Source organism: Dromiciops gliroides, chromosome 4 (genome assembly GCF_019393635.1).
Source record: "Dromiciops gliroides isolate mDroGli1 chromosome 4, mDroGli1.pri, whole genome shotgun sequence".
Classification (NCBI taxonomy): domain Eukaryota; kingdom Metazoa; phylum Chordata; class Mammalia; order Microbiotheria; family Microbiotheriidae; genus Dromiciops; species Dromiciops gliroides.
Window position 1 is genome coordinate 366,938,482 of NC_057864.1, and position 26,888 is coordinate 366,965,369.

The 26,888-nt window shown below is 37.9% G+C and overlaps 1 protein-coding gene across 8 annotated transcripts in view; it reads left to right on the forward strand.

The window, feature by feature from the left end:
* The first annotated feature begins 4,553 nt into the window (after positions 1-4,553).
* AKAP7 (A-kinase anchoring protein 7) overlaps positions 4,554-26,888 on the forward strand; it is a 169,003-nt gene continuing 146,668 nt past the window's right edge. For 2 of the 8 annotated variants that reach the window (XM_044002906.1, XM_044002903.1), the window contains exons 1-3: positions 4,555-5,474; positions 13,682-13,810; positions 24,891-25,030. In XM_044002906.1, coding sequence (XP_043858841.1) covers positions 4,922-5,474; positions 13,682-13,810; positions 24,891-25,030 — 822 coding nt within the window. In that variant the 5' untranslated portion in view covers positions 4,555-4,921. Of the gene's footprint in view, positions 5,475-6,289; positions 6,407-13,681; positions 13,811-24,890; positions 25,031-26,888 lie in introns of those variants that run through there. The other 6 variants (XM_044002905.1, XM_044002904.1, XM_044002909.1 and 3 more) reach the window with 6 other exon arrangements.

The window sequence follows — 26,888 nt, forward strand, 5'->3', positions numbered from 1 at the left end:
CTGATCAATAGAGTGATCCACAACAATTACAAAAGACTCATGATGAAAAAATGCAATCTACGTCTAGAGAGAGGGCTGATGAATTCTGACTGCAAATTGAAGTATATTTTTCTCACTTTATTTTGCTTTTTTGGGGAAAAGTTTTGCATGATTTCACATGTATAACTGATATATTATTTGCCTTCTTAGTGAGTGGTAGAGGGCTTGGAGGGCTGGAGAGAATCTGGAACTCAAAATTTAAAAAGAAAAGAATGTTAAAAATCAATCAGTTTTTCAAAACAAGAAAATAATTCCCTTACCTTAAAATATTATAGGGCCTCCTCAGTGGGATTAATTACCTCTTGAGATAAAGTAATCTAGTAATCAATCTACCAAAAAATCAAATTTATGAAGAATGCATATGAGAAGTTGTATGGGAAGCTCAATGAGTACATACATTTTGAACACACATTTGGACAATGAACTGGACCCAGAATTCAGTGGGAGGAGAATGGGATGGATTGCATTTGGGAAACTGTGTAGAGCTTTTAGGGATCCCAAATCACTCCTTGCTTCCCAAGAATACTTTTAAATGCCAACATTTTCCTAGAGATATTATATGACTATGAATCACAGAACACTACAATCTCAGAACAATCATGTTTGTAGGTTGTACAATGGGCATTGAAAAGATTCATGGAGTATGCAGGTAGGTTGTAGCATATTACTAATGATCCATTACTAAAATTTTCTTTCGTTTCCAGGGGCAAGCATCTACGTGTCTCCCTAGAAAACATGAACAAAGAGATACCCAGACTATGCTTGATTGTTGTTTCAGTCATAGTAGCAATGCTTTCTTAAATGTGGGTCATGGTAACAAGAGAAGCAGCATGCTTTCTTTGGTGTCAGAGTGGCCTTTTGTGGGGCCAGAGATTGAAGAAAAAAGAGAGAGAGAGAGAGAGAGAGAGAGAGAGAGAGAGAGAGAGAGAGAGAGAGAGACTTAATTGTAGGTCTCTCTCAAGGATGTTTATGAAAGGTTATATACTTCTTAAAGGCAGTGGTGTTCTGGAGCCAGCTCCTAACAGCTCATTAGAGATGACTGTAAAATTTTCAGTGTGAGCATTTACACCTTGGAAAACAGCAAAATTTATAAATCAAAGCTTTTTATTATTTTGTTGATTTCTAGACTTAAGAAAGTGATAGATAAAATGTTAACAATGCAGATTAAACTTAAAAGTATGTTGTGGATCCTTTTAAAAAATTAGAGTTGGTTATTAACCATTTACCAGAACATACCTACTCATAAGAGAACTGTGAACCTGGAACAAATCAGAAATAGAACATGTACCATTTTGAACAATGGGTGGTTTTTTTGTTTTTGCTTTCTGTAGGAGGGATATATAGCTAAACTTCTTGATATACAGCTAAATCTATAACTCTGAAATATCAATTTCTACTTTCCAATATGATATGTTCAGCTAATAAATTCTAGGGTCTTATGCATGGAGAAGGGAGAGAGAAAGCACACTTATAACCTGGGAACTTCCCAGAAAGAAAAGTGGAAAGCACAACATTTTTTGCTTTTGTTTTTGTTTTGAAAATTTCAAGGCACCAAAGTAAATGATGAACTAGTTCTGAAACAAAATAGAAATTGGGTGTGCCTTCTCTCTCTAATATGTTATCCATGATGTCTGACTATAAGCACAAATTTGGCAGCAAAAAAATTAATAAAGAATTGGATAAATTAATAAAGAGGTTGACAAAGGCAACTAGAAGTAAGAAGATAGCAATGGCCATTTTTTTCAAATCCCACAAATCTTTGGCAGCAGATAATCTTTTTATTATGTCAAGTGACAGCATAGTAGCAGTGGGAGAGTAGAACATGAGTCAGAAAAACCTAAGCTCTAACAGTTACTATGTGACCCTGATGAAGTAATTTAATTAATTTGTGCCTCAGTTTCCTCATTTTTAATGTAGGAAAGGATATCATTGAAGAAATGTATAAATGAAAAAAGATGAGCTGATCATAGGTTGAGAATGAGGGACCACTGACTGAAAGCCCATCATTGGGCTTCATGGATACCCTCATGTTGCCAAAAGAAAGCAAAAAAAGTCCTTGGGATACTAAATGGAATCTCAGGGCAAACTAATGGGAAGATATAGACAGAGGTCACATGGAATGGGTAGAAGTGGATAGACTGAAATCTGCAATTTTGTCAGGAATACTCATATCAATAAGATCAGAAATCCATTTGAGGATTTTAGCTTAAAATTATGGCTACTACCACTTGCAACTACTTACCTCACAGGCAGGTTGTGAAGAAAGTACTTTAGAAAGTACTATACAAATGTGATTTGTTATTTATTGTCAAAATAGAATCAAGTGATATTATCACTAGGAAAAAAAAAAAAGCTTATCATTAGAAAAAAACAGGAGAATAGTAGTGTTAAAAACTCCATGTTGGATTAGTGAAATAGAATAGGTACAAATTAAACTCTAATAAATGACTATAGTAAACTAGTATGTTATAAACTCCAAGATTCAAGCTTTTGGAATAAAAACTCATTATTTGACAAAAACTGCTAGGCAAAACTGGAAAACAGTATGGAAGAAACTAGGTATAGACCAACATCTCACACCATATTAAAATAAGGTCAAAATGGGTACATGATTTACATATAAAGGATATCATAAGCAAATTAAAAGAGCATGGAATAGTTTATGTTAGATTTCTGCACAGAGGAAGAATTTAGGACCAAAGGAGATATAGAGCGCTCTAAATCTATTATAACGTCAGTTGTCTGATTCTTAGATGTCATCATTGAAATCACAAGTCCAAGACACCTTCTCCTCATTGCGGAGCTTTCCTACAGTAACTCTCCGGCAGGTGGTGTCACTCCAATCGTTACAACAGCTATACCCTAAAATGTTGGTCTTGATGCAGTGTCTGGTCACTGTTTGTAAGTGTCCTATAAACATCTTAAATTCAACATGTCTCAAATTGAACTCATCGTTCCCCTAAACCTTTCCCCTCCTTCCTAACTTCCCTATTACTGTCAAGGGACCACCATCCTTCTAGTCACCCAGGCTCACAACCTATTTGTCATCCTTGACTCCCCCCTTTCTCTCACCCTCCATACATTCTATTGCCAAATCCTTTCAATTCCACCTTTGCAACGTTTTCAGATACACACCCCTTTCTCTCCTCTGACACTGACCCACTACTTCCTTAAGCCTGGATGATTGAAATTAGATGCCTGATTGGTCCTTCTGCCTCGAGTCTCTCCCCATTCCAGTCCATCTTCCACTCAGCTATCAAAATGATCTCTCTAAAACAAAGGTCTGGCCACATTACCCCCCCTTATTCTATACTCTCTAGTGGCTCCATATTACTTCCAGGATCAAATAAAAATGCCATATTTGGCTCTTAAAAAAAGGAAAGAAATCACAAGTCCAATCCCTCTCTCTATATTAAGTGATGACAAATGCCTGGTTCAAGTGATAATGGATTCAATATTTGAAGATAAGTGAAGTGTGAACTTATATATCATTTTGTATCTTTTATATGTTCTGCCTGGTGTCAGTCTTACAGTGATTTGTCTATTTCACAGAAAAACAAACATAAGAGTTACAAGGGACCTTAGAGATAATGGGACCCAACTCCTCCCCTTGTTCTAACTGGAACAGGGTTTCTTAAGAATAGCGTCTAAACACCCCCCCCCCATAAAACGCCAAAGATCATTTTAAAAATATACCTCCACAGGCACATGAAAGTGGAAAGCACACCAGTTTTTGCACAAGAAATAAGAGGTGTATTTAAACTATCACCGCTTAAAACTGCAATAAGACTTTTGGGACACTGTTTTATTAAATAAATGAATGTTGAGGGGATGGATAATAGCTGATCAGAGAACTGAATGAAATTGGAGCAGTATTCAGCATTGTAGTTATTAAACAGGTTGGCCGAACTAGTCGAAGGACTAGTTTTTATTTTTATTTTTGCAGGCATGACAAAATCACCTTGAGGATTAAAAAAAAAAAAGAGAGAGTTCAGGGGCAGCTAGGTGGTGCAGTGGATAAAGCACCGGCCCTGGAGTCAGGAGGACTTGAGCTCAAATCCGGCCTCAGACACTTAACATTTACTAGCTGTGTGACCCTGGGCAAGTCCCTTAACCCCTCACCAAAAAAAAAAAAAAAAAAAGAGTTCGGCTGCTTCTTCCCAGAATTAATGCCCAAACTTTGTATAGGGAACTAAATCGATGGATTCGCCACTTTGAAGTTGGGCTGGCTTTTCTCAGTGACTCCCGTCCATTTAACTTTCTCCTTTCATTCGCATCTCTAGTGGGGACTACCTCGGCCCCAAGGCTGGGAGCTCGCCAGATTCCGAGGCATGCAAGATTGCACATAGTGGTTGAAGCCCTGGCCCCACTGCCCCCATTCCCCGAGCTCCTCCCAGCAAGATTCCTGGGCCCTGCAAGCACTGGACGTTCCATGCCCTCGAGCGCCAGTTTCCCACCAGCACACCGTCCCCGCCCCTTTCGGCCCCTCCCCTCCTCCTTCCGCACGTGTCTTCTTTCTCAGCTCTGTTTGCAAACTCCCCCAGGGCGCTCCGCGGGGTGAGGGAGGAAGTGGGGTGGCCTGGGACCTGTGAAACCGACCCGGGCGGTAGTCGACCGGATTGGAGTGGGTAGGGGAAGCCGGCGGCTGAGGAAATCGCTGAGGGGCGCCGGGGAGTCGGAGCCGCGCTCCAAAGAGACGGCGCGCCTCGCGCTCTCCGCCGCCCGCCTCCCTCTGGCTCGGAGGCCACCCGGGTTTGGGTTGCAGCGGCGGCCGGACCTGAGGTTCTCCCCTGGGGAGGAGGGGGCGCTCCGCCGGCCCCCGCCCGGGCTAGACCCAGAGGCGCGGCGGCTTCCTCGCGCTGCCTCGGGCCTGAACCGCTGCATGGTGCTGCTCTTCTCGCCGTCGCCGGCGGCGGCGCTGCCGCCTCCCCCGCCCTGGTCCGGAGGGCTGCTGCTGCTGCTGCAGCCCGGCCCGCCTCGGAGCTGCTGCTGCGGCTGCCGCTGCTGCTGCTGCGCTCGCTGCCGCGCGGGCCTAGCAGCGGCCCGCCGCTGCTCGGGGACTGCCCCGCCGGACCCTCAGCTCCCGCCGCAGCAGCAGCGCGGGCGGCAGAGAGAAGGAGCCGGAGCCGCAGCGGGAGGAGGAAGAGGCGAAACGGGCCTCGCGGCCTGGCCCCCCTGGCCGCTGCCTCTACCTCCGCCCCTGCCCTTTCCCCTCTACCTTCTCCCCGTCCTCGCCTCCCGTAGCTCCCCTGTCCTCCTGCCCCCAGGTCTTGTGCTGTCCCCGGCTCTGGGTCCCGGAGCGTGGCCGGGGAAGCCCGCAGGGCTGCTGCGGGGCTGGGCGGTCCCAGCCTCCTCTTTCTCCTCCTCTTCTTGCTGCTCCGCCACTTGGGAGGAGTCCTTCAGGCCGGTCCAGGAGATGGATCCCCAGGGAAACGGTGAGAGCCTGCAGGGTGACGCCGGGCAAGGGGGTGGGCGCCGGGCCGAGGCCGCCGCCGGGGGCTCCGCTCGCCGCCCTCGCTCCTTGGCGCTGCCCACCCGGCCGGCCCGCCCTCCTGGGCCTTGGCCGCTCTGAGGCCGGGAGGAGGAGAAGGAGGAGGCGCCCTTAGTGGGGGTGTCACCTCCCTCGCCCCGACTTTGAATCCCGAGGCCTAGCGTAAGAGGAGACGTCCTCACCTCCTCCCCAATTCTTCAGAAACTCCTGCCGGAGCAAAGACTCCCCCCTCCCCCGCACTGAGACCAGCCCCAGGGCCGTGATACCCTGGGGGACCTGAAGGCAGGAGATACCTCGCCCAGCACAGCGCCCTAAGACCTGATAAAGGAAAAGAAAATATCTTAGAATTTAGGCCCATAATAGTAGGATAATAAATTAGAGCGGAAAGAAACTGATATTACTTTGTCCTTTTTCAAAGAGGACCAGTGACATCATGAGTCATAGGCTTGTTCAGCCTTGCACGGAGTGCAGCTTTAGTGTAGCGGAAAAGACAGGCTCTGGAGTGAAAGGATGTGTGTGTGTGTGTGTGTGTGTGTGTGTGTGTGTGTGTGTGTGTTCAAATCGCTTCTTCTGAGGCTTCCATCTATTTTTTCCTGGGCATCGATTTTCTCTTTAGCAAAAAGACCAAGTGCATTTTTTTGATCACTTTCACTTTATCAGTTACCAGTCGTCAGAGCTGGTATTAGAATCCAGGTCCTTTGACTTCAGAGGGCTTAGCTTTCTCCACTGGTACACGCTGCCTCTTGAGGTAATGGGAATCCACAGAGCTATTGCAAGCAGACAGGTCCTTACAGCTCACTTAGGGAAAAACAAAAAAGCAAAAAAAACACTTCCAGCAGTATGACCCACAGCATTTGCAAGTTTGTTATTCAGCCTGTAAGTCGTTTATTCAAATAACAATTCTGTCATACTAAGGTACTTTGTTAGGTTTTGATAACATTTAAGTTAAGATAATGTTAAGATTTTGATAACATAGATTTGTACTTTTTTCTTTTCTTTTTTGTGTGTTTTGTTTTGAGAATTAGACCGGAAGGGACTTTTGAGGTTATCTTTTCTAACACCTTTTCTTTTTCAGAGGAGGAAACTGAGGCCTGGTGGGGTTAAATCACTTGCACAATTTCATGCAATCAACCAGGAGTAACAATGACAACCAAATGACAAAATGCAGACTCTTAAAATTAAACTTTTGTTTCATGGTGCTTGTTTTCTAGGCCAAAGTTCATGGCAAGATTCACAGATGAAGCATTTGTATAGTAAACCATGGGGAGGAGGGGAAGAGAAACAACCCTCTTTGCTATTTGATTTTGCAACTCTTTTCCTTGTAAAAATGCAAATTTGGGGCTCAGACTGAGTGTGGGGTTTGTTTTTAGTATGATATTATGAGCTTAGAAATAACCTCAGCTTCACTATTAGATGCCAGATCCAGTGAGTCTAGTGATTTGTTTCAAATTTTAGAAGTGAACGATATTTATTGAGTGACCACTGTTTGTAGAACCCATTGCAGAGCCTTGGAGTTAGGAATCAAGGAAGGGGACAGAGGTAGAAGGAGAGGAAATAACATAAATAGAAAAAGATGTTTATCCTTAAGGAATTTATAGGACAAAACCACAAAGACAAAAAATGTATTTTTGCACATTAATGTCGTGCAAAATGAAAATCTGGAGGAAATAGGATAATCAGAATTGGGTAATGTTAACAGATTATTTTTGAATTGTCTATGTAAAGAGAGAGAAGGATTTTCTTTCATAAGGAAAAAGAAATGGTACTATTAAATTGAAAGGAATAACATGAGTTCATGGACGCTGATATGATTGCATTTCAAATTCTTTATGAACAATTGGGACCCCATTCAGTCTTTCCCTACATCAATAACATTCACAAAGAGTAAGACAAAATCATAGAATCTTAGAAATTGTATGAGGAGTGTTAAAGACCTAAAACATTCCCCAATTTTATAGATAAGAAATTAAGACTCAACAAAGTGCCAAAGTCCTAAGGTTATGCAGCTAATAAATGTGACTTAGTAAGCTAGTATTTTCCCCCAAACTTGCTTTTCTTTCTGACTTCACTGTTCTCTCAATGCCATCATAATTCATCAAATTTCCTATGTTTGAAAACTTCATGTTATCATTTACTCATTCTTTTCATTTATCCTTTATTCAGTTGGTTATAAAGTCCTGTTGAATCTGTCATTGGAATATCCTAGTCATCTCTGCTCCATAGTAGTACATTACCACCTGTCTGGACTATTACCATAACATAAAGGTCTTATTATTCTCACTCTCCTCTTGCATAAATATTTCCTTTCATATATTCTGCAATTTAACTGAATTGGACTGCTGGTTGGATACATTCTTAACTTTCTCATCTCCATGTCTTCACTCACACCCTATGTATGGAATTCCTTTCCCCTTTCTACCTGTTGATTTCCAGTCTATTCTTGAAAATCTAAGCTAAATGCCACCTCTTCCCAAAAGCTTTCTTTGCTCCCTTTAGTTGGTAATGATAGAGTAAGAGTAAGGTTAATAAGATTATGTATTTTTACTATTAAGGGCAAGAAACTTCATGCTCTGCAAGTTCTAGAATTTACCCAGCACCTAGTACTGTTTTTTGTTATACAACAGACACTCATATTTTTTCCACTCTACAATTTCTCTCAAAGCATCCTGTTTCTATTTCCCACTGGAAATTGTAATTTTATGGCCTTATTTTCAAAGATTTTGCACAATAGCTATACTCTCTAGTTACTAGAGCATTGGGCCTGCAGTTGGGAAGACCTTAGTTCCAAGCCTCAGATAATTTATTATCTGTGTCACCCTGGGCAGCTAGGTGGCACAGTAGTAGAGTGCTGGGCTTGGAATCAGGAAGGCTTTTTTTTCTGAGTTCAAATCTGGCTTCAGATATGAGCTATGTGAACCTGGGTAAGCCATTTAACCCTTTTTGCCTCAGTTTCTTCATTTTTATTTGCAAAATGAGCTGGAACAGAGAATGGCAAACCATTTAAGTATGTTTGCCAATAAAACCCCAAATGGGGTCATGAACAGTTGGACATGCCTGAACATCACCACCACCACTCTGGGCAAGTCACATCACTTCTGTTTGCCTCAATTTCTTCAGCTGTAAAAAGGAACTAATAATAGCATCTATCTCCCAGTGTGATTGTGAGGATCTTAAATGAGGTAATTAAAAAACCACATAAAACAGTCCCAACTATGTAGTTAATGCTGTCTATCTAAATACTTATTCCCTTCTCTTTTCCTCTTTTTCCCCCCAAACATACAACATCCTTCTATAATGGGTAATAGTATTAGTCTCATTCTGTAAATGAGGAAGCCAAGAAACGGAGACTTTAAGTGGCTTGTTAAATATTACTCAGCTTTGAAAAGTTTAAAGGCTATACAGTTAGCATAATTTTGTTCAAATTCTAGCTGTTACTTTCTACCTGTGTGACTTCCAATAAGTCACTTTTTCTTTCGAGGCCTCAGTTTCCTTACTGAATTGAGAGAGTTGGCTTATATGATTTTAGTGTTCTTATGAAGCTGTGATGTCTCCCATAGAACTATTAGAGAGGTAGCTTGCTTAAGAAACTTGTATTTCATGCCTTAAATACAGAATGTCTTAATAACTTAAAATTGCACTAAGAGTTTTGGAGCATCCTATATAAAAATTGTTATTCTGTGTGATAAGGGACATGTGTTTTGTTTTTCTTTTATATTAATAGGGTTTTATTGAAGTTACTTACTTTAACAGTATATGTGCCTATGGCAATAATTTTAACATGCTTCATTAAGTGTATTTCAAGTGTATTTACATAATATTTTACTAACTGGCTTACTTTGAGCCATAGAGTGAAAGAACCACATCTTATCTGGGTTATATAGACCAATTAATAAGATACTTTAAACTTATTTTTAAAAAAATCAATATATTTTATGAACCTTATTTTATACTTAACGAGAAATATTGAAATTTGTCTGATAATGCAGGATTTTTAAAAACTTATTATTTAGTTTCTCTGAAAAAAATACATTGCCTATCCTTATGATGCCTACGTCTAATTCATACCAAGTCTTTGGGTTATAGAAGGAATAATCTAGTGAGAAGAGCACTGAATTTGAAGCCAAAAAACCTGGTTTTGAATTCAGGTTTTGCAAGTACTACCTGTGTAAAGAAAGTAATTTCTCTCTTCAAGCCTACCATGGCACTTGTTTCCCCTACTCCTGCTCTTGGTTCTCTTCCTGCCTGTCTGATTGTTCCTTCTCAATCTCCTTTGCTGGATCTCCATCCTTGTCTGGAGTAATAATCATGGCTGTCCCTTCATATTCTTTGTTTCTTTTCCTTTTTAATGCTATACTGTCCTGCTGGCTGATTTCATCAGCTCAGAATCACAGAATCATAGAATTTGAAAATTTAGAGTTAGCAACATCTAGTTGAATGTGTACATAAAGGAATCCCCACCATAACATGCCCAGCAAATGTTTGGCCAGCCACTGCTTGAAGACCTCTGAGGAGGGGAAATTCATCTCCTCTTGAAGTAAGCCATTCCACTTTTAGAAAACTAGGGATTTTTTTCTCCTTTACATTTATCCTGAATTGTCTTCTTGGTAATTTTTACCCATTGCCTCTGCTTCTGCTCTTTGGGAACAAAAGAATGAACCTTATCCTTTATGTTAGCTCTTCAGATACTTGAACACAAGTATCATGTCCTCCCTGAGTCTTTTCTCCAGGCTTAACATACCCAAATTCCTTTGTTTAATCCTTGCATCATGAACTCGAGACCCTTAACTCTAGTTTTTTCATGTCCTTGTTAAACTGAGGTGCCCAGAACACAATGTGCCAGTTGAAGTCTGATATACCATGAGTACAATGAAATTATCACCTCTGTGTTCCTGGAAGCTCTACCTCTCCAACGAAACTGAAGAATAGATTACTTTTTTTGGCTGCCACATCACATTGCTGACTTTGTTGTTATTAGTACCTAATTGTTGTTATTAGTACCTAATTGAAAGACTGTCTCTACTGAAGTTCATGTTATTATACTTAGCCCCATGCTTTGGCCTGACAAAATGCTTTTGGATCCCAGCTCTATTCTCCATTGTGTTAGCTCTCCGTAACTTGGTGTCATTTTCTCCCATGGGATCAGGTGGCATCTCTTTGTTGATGATTGTCAGATCAGTATATCTAATCCTTATCTCTGCTGAGCTCCAGTCCTGCACCAACAACTACCTTTTGAACATCTCAAACTAAATGCCCTGTAGGCACCCCTTAAATTTAATATATCCAAAATAGTACTTTCAACAAACAGATCTTTCCCACAAAATCCTCTCCCTTTCTGAACTTCCCTATTACTGTTGAGCTCACCACCATCTTCCCAGTTACCCAAGCTTGCAACTTCAGTTGTCGTCTCTTCTTGTACTCAGGCTACACATTCAATTTATTGTTAAATCTTCACCACACACATACACAGAGTATATCTCTTCTTATCTATCACATAGATACCACCATGGTATATAGTTCATAACCTTTCACCTGGACTTTTGAAATTAGCTGAACTCATATTGGATTGATAGGCCACAGTTGAACAGACTGTACCCTGACCTCAACACAGTGATGTCATTGGTCCTCTTAGGTCTTCATCACCTTTCACTTGACCTATTGCAATAGCCTTTTTTTTTTTTTTTGGTGAGGCAATTAGGGTTAAGTGACTTGCCCAGGGTCACACAGCTAGTAAGTCTCAAGTGTCTGAGGCTGGATTTGAACTCAGGTTCTCCTGAATCCAGGGCTGTTTTATCTACTGCACCACCTAGCTGCCCCATTGCAGTAGGTTTTCTTGCCAAAGTAATTTTCCTGAAGCATAGGTTTGCCTAGAATAATACCAGTACTCAAAAAATACCAGTGGATCTCTATTACCTTCAGGATCAAGGTACTTCTAGGCAATCCTAAGAGGTGGATATAATTGTTGACCTGAAATCATAGTTGCCTGAATGGGAATTCCCTTCACCAATACAATCACAGACCCAACCCCCCCCCAAAAAAAAAGTTAATGAAAATTTAATCTTATGTTTTAAAATACAAGAAGCCCTCCTAGGACATACAGTATGTCTGTTGAATTCAGTTGGAATACTGTTGTTTGTCCTTCATTCTCAAAGAGGACCATGACATTGGGAGGGGATATCATGAGTTGCAGTGAATTGGATCTAAATGAGGCAGGGTTGTGCAAAGTCACCAACCTTACTCTCTCCTCCAGAGCCATCTGGGTCCAGTGGTAAGATATACGTCAGGACCACTAGAGATGGCCCCACATGTTTTGAGGCAGCCTGGTTAAATGACTTGCCCAGGGTCACACAGGGAGTAAGTAATTAATCCAGATACTCATCTTTTATCACTCAAATGGGTATTTGTCAAAATGCTGTCTTTTAATGTAGATGACCAAAATAATATACAGTAATTTTATTTCTGTGTACTTAATGTGTTTATTACTCTTAAAGAAGACATAGTATTGAAATTCACACAGAAATTAATTTAGTCCTAGGTTATCCTGTTCTTCCAAACAACATACTTAATATTCTTTAAAGGGTTTTTAGAATAACAGTCCATGAAAGATCAGGCATTATGTAAGAGTTAAAGTTAAAGTATAGGATTCTTCCACTCAGCTCCACATATAAATGTGATACTAGGCAATTACTCTATCCAATTTAAAAGGTAACCTAGAAGCAAATACAAATATTAATTACTGTCTTTGATTGTTGGCTATAAATGTTAGTTATTTATCACTAACAATATATATGCATGTGTGGAGAGGGAGAGAGGACAGGAGCTGATAGGAAACGGCAACCTTTAAAGGAAAAAATTGAAAATCATTCAAATGACTTTTTTGTTTCTAGAAAAGCTGTATTTCGTAATGATTTAAGTGAGAATTCTGAAATGTAAAATATTTTTTTAAAATTTAAAAAATAGACCCATGCCAGTGACAAATGAAGGGACATACTTAATAAATGGAACTCGGTAACTAATAAAATGTTGTTCATTAATATGAGTGGATTATATATATATATATGTATATGTATATGTGTATATATATGTGTGTATATATATATATGGATTGGGCAGTGAGGGTTAAGTGACTTGCCCAAGGTCATACAGCTAGTAAGTGTCAAGTGTCTGAGGCTGGATTTGAACTTAGGTCCTCCTGAATCCAGGGCCGGTGCTCTATCCACTGCACCACCTAGCTGCCCCCCTGGATTATATATTTAAAAAAACTAAAGCAAGAATATGTCAGAGCTTTAGAATTAAGAGATCATAGCTGTGGGGCAGCTAGATGGCACAGTGGATAGAGTACCAGCCCTGGATTCAGGAGGACCTGAGTTCAAATCTGACCTCAGACACTTAACACTTACTAGCTGTGTGACCCTGGGCAAGTCACTTAACCCCAATTGCCTCACTAAAAAAAAAAAGAGAGAGAGAGAGATCATAGCTGTGAAAATTTGAGTTAAAATTATATCATTCTATATTACAGTCTTTCTTTGATTCCTCTTTGAGACATGGAGGTGACTGTAGGATTTTGAAAGGTTCTATCAAACTAGAGATTTTTTGAATGCTAAGTTGTCAGTGATCTACACTCCAGGTACCAACTTAACTAATTTCAGTGAAGCTCTTTACCAATAGGTTGGCCATCAACTGATGAAATTTTTGGCCTTAACCACTTGAGACATAGTAATGAAGAAGTTCATTCCCGCATTGGTAGAGATCTCTGAAGTATTATCATTAATAATTTTAATCAAGTGCACATTGTATACATTGAAGGAAAATGAATTCTGGAATTAGAAGACCTCTATTTAAATCCTGCCTTGTTGATACTTAATACTTTGGGCAGTTTACTCTCCCTATGCCTGTTTGCTCCTCTATAATAAAAGGGGTTTGACTAAATGACCTCAGTTCCTTTCTTCTGTTTACCTGGGCAGGTCACATAACTTATCTGCCTCAGTTTCTTTCTCTGTAAATGAGAGATTTGGACTGAGTGGCTTGTAAGGTGCCTCTGAGCTCTAATATATGCTTCTATAAGATATGAAGTGAGGAAATAGGCCCCTCTTCCTTAGAAGCTCAATATACAAAAAAAATAAATGCGCTTATACATTGTTTTATATGTCAAAGTAGGAATAAATTCCAAGAAGTTGAAAATGGTGTCAAGAAGAAAAAAGAAAAGTATACAGGAATGGGATCCTGACGATATGATGGCAGAAATGCCATTTTCTACTATAGATAGAGAAGATGAATTTCAATGTAAGTATATTAATATTAAATGCATAAGATATAGGGCATTATATACTTAATCCCTACTGTATATGTTTCTTTTCTCTAAATAAATATTATTAACTTGAGCACTTGTATTTTTAATAGGAATATAAATTGTCTTCCCAATGATAGAATTTCATAACTCTTAACTCTATCAGAGTTCTGTTATTTGTTAATTGGAGAGATTAATAGTTTTATGCTACCTACCATACTGGGTTGTTGTGAAAATCAAATGAAATGTATATATACTTTGGAAACTGAACTTTATTCTTATTGTGCAAAAGTACTTATAAAACCCTGGTATTTGTGGTTCTAGTAAGATAAAGGACCAGATCATTCAACACTTTATAGACTACTTCCATAATTTTGGAGCCCCATGAATGTCCACACGCACTACTTTTAGGTACACATTTTAAAAAATTATATTTATATGTATTGACATGAATGATCCAAAAGAAAGCATGTATGTGAAAATATTTTATAAGCTTTAATTGTTATATACATATAAAATAGATCTGTACTTAAATGGTTGAATTTTTTAGAGTTGGAAATTGAACAAATAAAATATGAATTTAATGTCTGTGGAAAAACTGTTGAAGAACTTTATATAATTTTTGGAGCTACATTATCCCCATGAAACACAATTAATAACTATTTAGGGTAAAAATTTCTGTGTAGGTCATCAATTGTATTCTCTCAAAGGGGAATAAGGAGTATGTCTAAAAGAATATGGTGAAATTAAAATCAGTAGAATATTGGTGCTGCAGGAATAGACCTTAGAATGCACTTAGTTTTACCCCCTTATTTTACAAATCAGAAAATTGAGTTCCAGAGAGTGAAGTGAATCAATGACAGAGCCAGAATCTTAAGTGTCTTGACTCCTTATCTAATCAGTTTTCCTTCCTTCTCTCACAGTGGCTTCCTCAGGAAGTAACTGGATAATATATGTGAATTTTTTTTTTTTTTTGAGGGAAAAGGGGGCTGTGGGAACGATAGTTAAGAGAGATAAAATCTTTACTGTTTGATATAATCTTTGAATAAATTGACTCTACATTCAATGGTAAAAAGGATAAATGAACTAAGAAGGAGCTATATCTCCTCATTCACTTCTTAGAATCATCCATTTAGCTATGGAATTGATCTTGGAGAACATCCAGCCTTACCACTCATTCAGTGAATGAGAAAACAGATTGAGAGATTTAATATTTTAAAATGTCCTGTACTTGAAAGATTATTTTTTAAAGTAGTATCAGTCCCATTTTCTAGATAAGGAAACAACACAAGAAAGGCTAATAATTAAGTATAATTATCTTAAATGCTTTAGGTCTAAGAAACACATTTTGAAATCCCACGGGTATGATATTGCTAGGATTCAAACCTAGTCTTCCAGTTCCAAATTCTGTGCTGTTTAAGTGCATTAGAACTTCGTGTCTCCTTTACAGCACAAGTTTCTAGAAGAATTCCCTTTGTGAATTCATAGTAGTTGAAGGTGGATAGAGTTGAAAGTATCCTCTTAATCTAAGAAGACCATAAGATGGGCAGGGTAGCCTTTTTGGAGCCTCAGTGCCAGTGTAAATTCTGTTAGTTATTATTTATAAGCATTTGGAAATATATGAAAGAGCACCCTTTTGCAATATTTTTTCCTTGTATTTTATTTGCTAATCACATGAACTCAGATTTGAAAATATCACATTTGTTGCTTGGTTCTTTGTGACTTCATTAATTTTTCTAATTTGAATATAAAATTAAAATCCTTTCTCTGAATAATGTTAAAGAGAGGCCACATGGCACAGAGGAAAGACATCTGGCCTCAGTACCTTGAAGACCTGGATCTAAGTCCCGTTTTTGACACATCAGTTATATGATCCTGGACAACCTCTTAGTGCCCCAGACACAGCAACTTACAAACAGTATGAAGTTAGCCTGGTAGAACGGATAGGACCTGGAGTGGTCTCTTCATCTATAAAAGGAATTGGACTTGATGACCTCTGCATTGGTAAAGGAAAATCTTTACTAGGGCATTCCTACCACTAGCAGTTTTCAAATGTGTTGGTCTTGGGATCTTTTTATAGTCTTAAAAATTATTGATGAAGGGGAAGCTAGGTGGCACAGTGGATAAAGTACCAGCCCTGGATTCAGGAGGAACTCAGTTCAAATATGGCCTCAGATACTTCACACTCACTGGCTATGTGACCTTGGGCAAGTCACTTAACCCTCATTGCTCCACCAAAAAAAAAAAAAAAGACAACAATTATTGACGACCTCAAAAAGCTTTTGTTTACATGTTGTCTATCAATATTTATTGTATTAGAAATTAAAACAGATACAACTTTTAAATATTCATTTACTCATTCATTTGAAATAGGGAGTAGCTAAGTGGCCCAGTGGATAGAGTACTGGCTCAGGAGTCAGGAGGACCTGAGTTCAAATTTCACCTCAGACACTTACTAGCTGTGTGATGCTTGGCAAGTCACTTGACCCCAATTGCCTTAAAATATCCAGGGCTATCTCCTGTCTTCCTGATATATATCTTCCCACTAGACCCTGATGGTTCTGGAGGAGAGAGTGAGGTTGGCGACCTTGCCTGTGTAAGGTGCCTCCCTCATGTAAATGCAGTTCAGTGTAAGTCATGACATCTCCCCGATGTCATGGTTCTCTTCAGGAATGAAGGACAAACAGCAACAATATTTGAAATAACAATAAGCCCATTACATATTTAAATGAAAATAACATTTTTTTTCCAAATCAAATTATTGAGAAGAGCATAATTTTTCAAATCTTTTTCATGTCTGGATTTTTCTGTATTTAATCTGTTTCAATATGTTGTTTTGGTTGAAGTATATTAAGAAAATCTAGCCTCACACAAAGAAGTACTTGGAAAAGGAAGAAGTATTTTAATAGGTAAATAATGTCTTCATATAATGAGGAAAACAATTTGATCCCATGGAGTCCTCAAAAGGATCTTGGGGAACACTTTGAGAACCACTGGCACTATATCAAACTCACAGTTCAGTAAAAATAAAATGTTTAGGTAGAACACCCCCTGCTTGCTCACCTTCAGAATGAGAAGTATGTGCCAAGGCAGTGTTCCCTTCTCCATTTACAGGCCACCCAGTCATCCCTCTGGGCCTGGGGAGGAAAAAAGAGTCACTGTGCTACCCCAATCTCCTTTCCATAAAGTGGCTTTATCAGGAAGGATAGGAGATAGGTGGGGGGAAGGGGGTTTATGTAGTATTCCATTTTCCTCTCACTATGCACCACAAAATGCATTTTCTCATGGAAACTGAAAACAGAAAGGAAGCTGGGTTTACATCTTAGACTTAGAGATGGAAGGTATTCCAAGAGTCCTTTAAGGTTATCCAGATCAGTCATTTTAGAGTTGAGAGGGTTATATGTACACAAGGTCACAGAGATAGAAATTGTAAAGCCAGGATTGGAATTCAGGTTCTCTGACTCTAAATCCAGAGTCCAAATCTTTTACATGGCATCACACTGATTCCCTGTTACCATATTTAAAATGTAATCCTATTTAAATTATAATATGGTAGGGTGAATTAAATAAACTTATGCCTAGGCAGGTCTGGGAATGTACCATTTTATTGTTTCAATGGTAAATTGTGGACTTGAGTTCAAACAGCTGATTTACAAACTTTTGAAATACAACCCATTGGTAACTTGTCTATTTCTGCTATTCGTATTATAGAAGAATAGTGCATAGTATGATGGAAAGAACACAGGATTTGGAGTTAAAGAGTTGGATTTGATTCTTGGCTTTTCCCTTGATTATCTCAGTGACTGTAGATAAATCGTTTAACTTCCCTGTGTCTCAAAGTTCTTATCTAGGAAAAAGGGATAATACTTGTATCACTTTGAACATATAAAATAACATTTTCAAAGTAATAAAAGCTCTATATTACTAGCATTAAATAAGGCCTTTAAAATGGCATTAATATTTTTCACACCAAGAACATTTCTAAATTATTTATATAACTATATATAACTTAATGACTAAGTTGACTTTAGTATTTAATATATAATTATATGTAACTTAAAGACTTAAGTTGACTTTAGTAGTTTTAACAATTTTATTTATGTATTTATTTATTGTGGGGTGATGAGGGTTAAGTAACTTGCCCAGGGTCAGACAGCTAGTAAGTGTCAAGTGTCTGAGGCTGGATTTGGCTTCATTTCCTCCTGAATCCAGTGCCAATGCTTTATCCCACTGTGCCACCAGCTTCCCCCTATTATTAAGTTTATAATAAAAAAAGAAATATATTGACTTATAACTTAGAACAGTACTCTGTATGGAAGTAGAGACAAAAACAATCAATCAAAAATAAAGAATTAAGCTTTTACATAAACTTTTGGTGTTTAAACAAGGTAAAAAGTGAATAAACAAAAAACAAAGTAAAAATGGTTTTTTTCTGTGGCTTCTACTAGACTTGTCTGAAGTTCCAATACATCCGACTTTTCCCCTCAAATGTTATTTTTAATAAAGCCAGTTCCCACAAATATCCCAAATCAGAAAGTTGTATCAAAAATGTCAGTTTTTGAATTCTGGTTTAAAACCCCCCAAATGTTTGTTACTAAGTAGTCTTAGCTTTTGGCCAAAACACAGTTAAATCCAACTCCACAGCCAGGAAAAACCCTATCCTTTAATATTCAGATAAACTAGGGGTAGGAGGAATAATGAGGGAGACACTGGTAAATTTAGTCAATCTGCCTGTTTCAGTAATACTTAGAATCCCAAGGATTTTGAAATTATACAGGTAGTTCTAATACCCATTGTGAGTGATCCTGGGAGATCCTGAATGAGAACCTACTGAGTACAGAGATTTTTGATGGATGTTATGGGCCTGTCTTCCAATTCAGTCTTTCCTTTTGGCCACTAGACGTCTCATGAAATGTAACTGCTGAGTCTATCATGGGAAGACTATCATGGGAAAGGAACTCTGCCAGTAGGGAAGTTCTCCTTTCTGAACTCTTTGGCCCAGGGTTGGTCCAATGTAGATTCGTGTTTTACAAGACAAATTTAGGCACAAGATAGTCTGGCCTGTTTAAAAGAGATTGAAAATCTTTTGTTTATAAAACATTTAGAGTTATACAAACTCCAATACGATTCAAATATATATGCCAAAAAACAACAACCCAACACTCTTAGAAACAGAGCAAATGATTGATGCACATAGATCCAAATTCACATTTTCTATTGAATGTTGCCCTCTAGAAACAAATGGGGGAAAATTCTCTTTTATTGCTTAGTCTGTTTCCAACAGAATCCTAAAACATCAGAATATCAGTGCTCCATTGGTGTTGTTCTCTTATATGAGGTATTCAGGGAGGTGGTATAGGTAGTAGTTTGGAAATAGATAATTCTGGGATTCTATAAAGCCCCTGTGCTGTCCAAACTGGATGGTGTTGCTTCTGTATGTTTATTCTTCTACCTAGATAAATCTGTAGAATTCTTCCCTTATTTGGTTTACTTAAGCCAGATCTGGAAGAGATGCAGCCTTTTGGACATCAACATTACAATTATTTAGTAAAGTTCAAAACAAAAATATTTGAGATAGAATTCTCTTAATATTTTCCATTCCTGAGTATAGATTTTCAGTATATTATTATTTTAGTTAGAATAATTATAAATATACCCAAAATGACATTTCATAAATAGTATTGGTGATTTAAAAGCTGTGGAAAATAATTATTCCTATATGTTAGCTAACATGCTAACTAGAAAATATTTAATTTTAAAATCTTTCATGTATAGATCTATTTTTATAGAACTGTCAGAGGATTTTATAGCATCTAGTTATCTTTTCATGATTACTGAGAAATCTTCATATAATAACGTGTTGTTAGTCCCTCATTCTGGAAGAGGACTTGCAGTAAATTGGATTTAAGTGAGGGAGGGTTGTGTAAGGTTACCAACCTCTCTCCTCCAGAGCCATCTGGGTCCAGTGGCAAGATTAGAACTGGGCAAGTCACTTAACCACTCAAGTCTCTAGACAACTCTCTTAAGCCTAAAGGTAAATAATTGACTCTTTCTAACACTGTCCCAAATAAATTGAATTAAAAGTTCTCAACTACTAATACATTTAATAACTTGGTAGATTTTCCACTGGCACATGCTAGGCTAGGGATCTAATCTGGAAACTATTAGATTTTAAGATTATTTTGTAAAGATTTTCTGTAATTGTCGGGAACTTAATTACTTTAATCAAGGCTGTGTAGTGTATTGAAGAGAGGGTAGGTTTTGGAATCAGGAAGACCTGGGTTCAAGTCATTCCTCTGACATACTACAGAGGGTGGAGATAATAATAGGTTTTTTGTGAGGATCAAATACAATGTGCTTAACATGGTGCCTGGCACATAATAGGGACTATTATTGATACTTATTCCCTTTTTCCCTTTCCAAAAGGGGTGTGAGTGAGATTTTCCCTAACCCTTAGAGATAAGTGATTTTGATATGGGAAAATACAGGGGATGAAACTGAGGCCCGAGCTGAGACCCCCCAAAATGAAAGTAGAACATACTGTTTGTTCCCCTGAAGTCTGTGGTTTAGTACCAACTTCCTGACATATGCCTCTGTTTACTGAAATATGCCGCCTTGTCTGCCAAGTAAGCTTACCACAATGTACCTGTGAGAACCTGAATGCATTTTCACACTTAAGAGATATAAAAACTGCAGCTTGGACATTTGGTGGCTGCCGAGAGTATCAGAGGTGACTCTGCTTTGGGCTGGCGTGTCAATAAACTGCTCTTCCTTATTCCTGAGTGCCGTTTGGGTTTCTCCATCGGAATTTCCCACAACAATTTAACTATGGTGACAATCAGTATTTAAGACTACAAATTATGATTTCATATGCTATGGTATTCTTTAGTGGTTTAAGCAAATGATAATAGAATAAGAAAGGTGGATATTAGTAGAGTTTATGTATATGCTATATGGTGGATTGATGCAGAAACCACATAATTGAAACCATTAGCTTAGTCCATTGTGGTGAATTATTCACCAATCAGCTTAAAGGTCAAATACTAAAAATAGTTACTCTGGACAATCATCGAATGAAAGTTAGTAACTTCCAATGGCTGATCAAAAGAAATTATAGTGGAATGAAGCAGTTAATACTTTTGCACCATGGTAGATCCACTAGTTGGATTACATAATTTTGCATAAAACTGAGGTTTCCAATATACAATGAGGATTTGTTGTACATACATCACTTGAATTGTGTAGGGTAAATGGTGTTTCTGGGAAGGGTCTGTCTAAAATCTGGATATAAAAGTGTTAAGGGCTAAAATTCTAGCTGAACTGTCTAAAATATTTAATGAGTGGTCGCCAATAAATTATAAGCTTTAGCAAGAGTTAGACTTTTAAGCATTTATTAAGGAGAATAAGAATTTGATAAAGAGAGAAGAAAGGCCTAGATTCCTATCTATTAAAGGGAGAGCGCATTTCTAGCTGCCTTCTCCACCAGCATCCCCAGGAAAGAGAGTGAGACCGAGCGCCAGTCTATTCCTTCCTCCTCCCACTAACCCGAGTCACTTCCTGACGCCAAAGAAAAGACTCCTGGTCTTGCCCTCAAAGACCTTCGCTTCATGGGCGGAACTCTTCTACAGTAAGTCTCCAGCAGGTGGCGTCATTCCAATCGTTACAAAAGCATCTGAGTGACACTACTCAGGGTCTTTGGGTCCCAGACCTGAGACCGTCTTAATTGTGAGACAGGTACCCTCTTTCAATAAACCTGTTTTCTACAGCTTGGAGATTTTGCTGTTTCTTTTTCTTCATCAGACTTAGAAATTTTTGTGATGGGGAAAGCCCTTTCCAAGGCAAAGCAATTTACAAACTATAGAATAAGGATTTAGGCAAGGGATTAACCTTTTTTTTTGTATTACGGACCACTTTGGCAATCTGGTGAAGCCTATAGACCTCTTCTCAGAATAATGTTTTTAAGTGCATAAAGTAAAATGACATTATGAGGGAAACCAATTATATTGAAGTATAGTTATCAAAATATTAAAAGCAAACAAACACAGACACTAGGTTATGAATTCCTGGTTTAGGTTGTCTATAAGGAATTTGCTAATGATGTGAAAGTTAGTCAATTAACCAGTTCAATTCAGCAGATGCTTATTAAGTTGCTTCTCATCCCTATGCTCATTTTGCTATGTCAGATGAGGTAACAACTTCATAATCTCTTTGGTTTCTTTTAGTTTGTCCTATAAATTCTTCAGTATTAATATCCATCCTTCAATCTGAACACAAGAACTGTTAGTGATGGAAATGTACTATATAATCAATTTGACATGATGTTTTCTGCATGTAGGATTAAAAAAAATTAGCTGAACTTAGAGTGTAACTAAAGGCTATTAATATTCCAAGTAGACACAAAATTATTAGTTGGTCTTGAAAGACTAGCTTTTAGATCACCATTTAAAACATGTTAAAAATATGTAAGTTTAGATTCTTGTTAATTTAAAAAAATAAGTTAAAAGTCTTTTATATAGCTAAGATATTATCTTCTTATTCTCCTCACCCATATAGGAGTAAAATACAGGAATAATGTGGTTTTCTTTATGCATTTAAGAAGTAGAGATAGTAAGGAAAGTAAAGATTCATAAAAATAATCTTCCTATATAATAGTTAAAGTTTCAGGATTCTTTCCCACTAAACCTTTTACCAGTAACACAAAAATTAACTATAACACTAAATTAAGTAGTTTGAATTTTATCTATTTAAACTTCCACAATACAGTAGAATGGCAAAAGATTGACAGGAGGAAGAGGTATCAAATAAAAAGGTATTGGAGAGACAGACAGACAGAACTTAGCTTTGAATAGAGAAGTGCAGGAAGATTTTGATCTTAGTGGGCTTATTATTGTTGACTGGGAATTCAGAGGCCATTTTTTTTGTATTTGTCCTTCATTGTTGAGTACTACTTAACTGTTATGCATGTACAGCCAATTTTTGATTATTTACATTGGTGTAAGGTATCACTGGTGTGGATAATACAAAGCAGTGTTTAATTTGCAAACCATATCTACTTGTGTTTGAAATAAGCTATTGGATTTTTTTTTTTTTTGGAAACTGATTTACCTTTCTATTTTCTGTCTTTTTGGAATACATGGAATGTAAAACCTAAGAATTTTTTTTTTTTAAAAAAGGTATGTCTTCTTGGATTTTACTTGCGTTAATATTAAAGTACATGTGCATAGTTTGAATACACACTGACATGAAGGAAGAGTGTTCAGAATTTGCTTGGTTGTGGGTTGCTTTTCAGTTTGCATGGCTAATTCAATCACAGGGGTCAACAATTATTTATTAAGTGCCTATTGTCTTCAAAGTACTAGGTGCTAGAGGTATAATCTTATGTAACTCAGTTATGAATACCTTTCTTGTTATACTTTTGATTCAGTCAAAATATAAGCATTTCATAGGATCATAAATCAAGAATTAGAAGAGACCACAAAGTCCAGCCCCCTCATTTTAGAGGTAAAGACACTGAAACCCAGGAAGTTTACATGACTTGCACAATCTCTTAGAGCTGAAAAGTGTCAGAGGTAGCATTTGACCCCAGAATGTCTAGATTACAGATCTAGGGCACTCTTCCCTCTACTACTCCATGGAGTAGTTGTACATTGGGGATACAAAGGAAAAAAAGAAATAGGCCCTGCCCTCAAGGAGCTTGCATTCTACTAGGGAGAACATCTACAAATAAATAGATATTTATTAAGTACCTTCTGTGCCAGACACAGTGGGTTAAGTGCTGGGGACACAAAGGCACAATCAATCTCTACTCAGGAGGAGCTCACTGCTTAATTAGGGAGAACATTGAAATGAAAATTACCATGTACAAATAAACTAAATACAGAATAAATATGAAATAATCAAGAGAGAAAAGGCCCTGCGAATAAGGGGGATTAGGACAGCTTTCCTATTGAAGGAGGTGGGATTTTTAACAGAGATGAGGAGGGGGAGCATTCCTTGCATGGGAAAGAGCCAATGAAGATGCCTAGACTCAGGAGTTAGAGTGGATCAGTAGGGAGGCCAGTATTGCTGTATTGAAGCATAAGTCAGGGATGTAAGGGGTAAGAAAATGGGAAAGACAGGAGTGACAGGTTGTAAAGGGTTTTGAGCACGAAATAGAGGATTTGCTCCTGAGGGTGATTGGGAGATCTAATCCCTATGGATATCAAGAAGGGCCTCGTGTAGGAAATTGCACTTGAGCTGAACTTTGAAGTGAGAAAAATGACTATTAATAACCAGTGATTTGAAAAGATGCAGTGTCTCTCTTTTTTCTAAAGTCCTGGTTTAGGTTTGAGTGAGAACAAATTCTTTGAATAGATTGCCCAAGGCTGGGGTTAACCTAAGAGGTGAATGACATGATTCAAGTTCAGGTCCAGCCTCTCATTGTAATGTTTATTCTCTCATTAAATGTTAATCAGTCAGGGTTGATTGCCTCCCTGGGGAACACCTACTCTTTGAAGGGCAGAAAAACTGGGAGCCTGCCTGCTGCCATGATTGTCTTTGGTCTAAGAGTGAGAAGGCCAAATGACTTACCCTTTTGTTAGAATCCTGACATTATTATTTTGTGTGTGTGTGTGTGTGTGTGTGAGGCAATTGGGGTTAAGTGACTTGCCCAGGGTCACACAGCTAGTAAGTGTTAAGTGTATGAGGCTGGATTTGAACTCAGGTCCTCCTGACTCCTGGGCCCATGCTCTATCCACTGCGCCTCCTAGCTGCCCCCAGAATCCTGACATTATTAACTAAATGATTAAAATACCCAGGAATTATGTCCATTGAACCTTTTTCAATGCCACAGAAGGAAACTAGAGATTCTAAGAAGTAGAGGTAAGATGGGAATGCATTCCAGGCATGGGAGACAGCCAGTGAAAGGTGTGGAAATGAGAAGAGGGAGTGTCATTTATGAGAAGAAATAGTAATATTCAACATAAGTAATGAGTGGTTATTTCATACATCCTATTCCTATGTTTGCCTCATGTTACTTAATGAATACATTATATTTATATTAAGAGGAATATTGTTGTTTGACTTCTCTTTCCATAGTAGCTGTTGTACCTGAAATAAATTCGAAGAGACAGGAAAATATGGAGCCAGGGAAAGAAGACCAAATGAAGAAGAAGAATAAAAAGAAAAAAGATTATCAACCTAATTATTTCCTCTCTATTCCCATCACCAACAAAGAGGTGCTGTTATTTTTTGTTACTCAGGGTTTTATTAAATATTTGTTAAAAAATTTTTTTTACCATTAGGAAAACGTAATACCATTTTCACTACTTTGGCAGTTGCATTAATCATATCTAAAGAAATGACTTTGTTGATAATGAGTATTGAAAATACCACAAGTAGTAGAGATATGAGTGCTTGATTGTCTTTGCCAGCATCTGCTTTCCTCATCTAGGGAGCCTTTGACTACACTGAATTCAGTGATAAGACTAGAGACCACTGTCTAGGTAAGCAAATAGGACTCTGGATTCCCTGCTGATTGTTGTCAGAGTGAGAGAACTTGACCTAGGTAAAGAAAAGTAGGCTTGATAGTCAGTTACATTTGTGTCACTGTGATGCTGGTTAATGCAAAATAATTTCTTTTAAAATTTTGCATTGAAATTCCATTTAGGGGCAGCTAGGTGGCGCAGTAGATAAACCACTGGCCCTGGATTCAGGAAGACCTGAGTTCAAATCCGGCCTCAGACACTTGACACTTACTAGCTGCATGACCCTGGGCAAGTCACTTAACCCTCATTGTCCTGCAAAAAAAAAGGAAAAGAAAAGAAAAAAAGAAAAAAGAAATTCCATTTAATTATGGGATTTGTATATTGGTCAGTGTCTGGATGAAATCAGAAAGTGTGACCGTCATATAGAAAAATTTAGAGGTGGAAATGGGCATAGTCAACTTGTCCATTTTAAAAAAAAATTTTACTATGAAGAGAAAAGACAAGTTTCTACTTATATACTGTTCAACCAATGAGTAAGGCACTAAAATGCTAACAGGTAGATCAACTCACTTGGAATACTTTTTATATTGTGACTATATGCAATAAGCCAATTCTAAAGTACTTGAAAAGGGGATTAAATTCCCTTCTGCCTCTCCATATACACCCCAGAACTTCATATCTGGTCCCTTCTGAGCCATATGACCCACTGACCTAATGATCCAGAACTCATTCTAGTCTTACTAGAATTCAAATTGATAGCCATTTTGGTGACATAGATTTGTAGGTTGACTGGTAATCCAAACCCTGTGTATAATATTGTTTCTACAGGAAAAGGAATTCCAAAATCTAGATAACCAACATTCCAATAAAATTTTGGAATATGGTCTGTTTGCAGGTTGAAGACTCCACATAATATTTTCATTAGAGTACCTTATGAATTACATATGCTTTTTAGGCTAGTCTGGAAAATTAACCTGTATTATAAAATATTTTGCTTCTGCTATTTGGTCACCCTTATAGGATAGTTAATATTGAGATATAAAGGTATTGTGATATGCTATAAATATTCTGGTCTTGGAGTCTAGAAATCTTTGGTTCAAATATTGCCTATGATAAAATGAATCACTTTATGTGTCTTGGGTAGCTCCCTAAGATTTATGGAATCTCTGAAGTAATAGATTGATATATGTTTGATGAGGATGTTTTCATACAGAGAATCTCCCATACTTACAATATCATAGATCCTTCACATAATTTTATCTTAATTTAACAGAAACAATGACACATGATCTCTGTGGTGCTATTTATAAGATTTAGTTCATTTCTATGTTACAGTAGTAGTCTATAGCAATTTTTTAGTTGTATGAAGTTTCAAATAAATGACTAGTTTTCTCCATTGCATCAGTGAATCTATGTTCTTATTGAGTATAGTTATCCCTTCACTGGTATAAATTGCAAGCCATCTCTACCTTATTCTGTCTTGTTTTTCTTTCATAAAGCCTCTACAGAGGATCTCAATGGTTTTCCTCCTAGTTCTTTTTAGTAGAGCACTCTGGCTGACCATCTGTTATTTTTCATTCTTGTTCATGACCAGCCTATCACCTTTTCT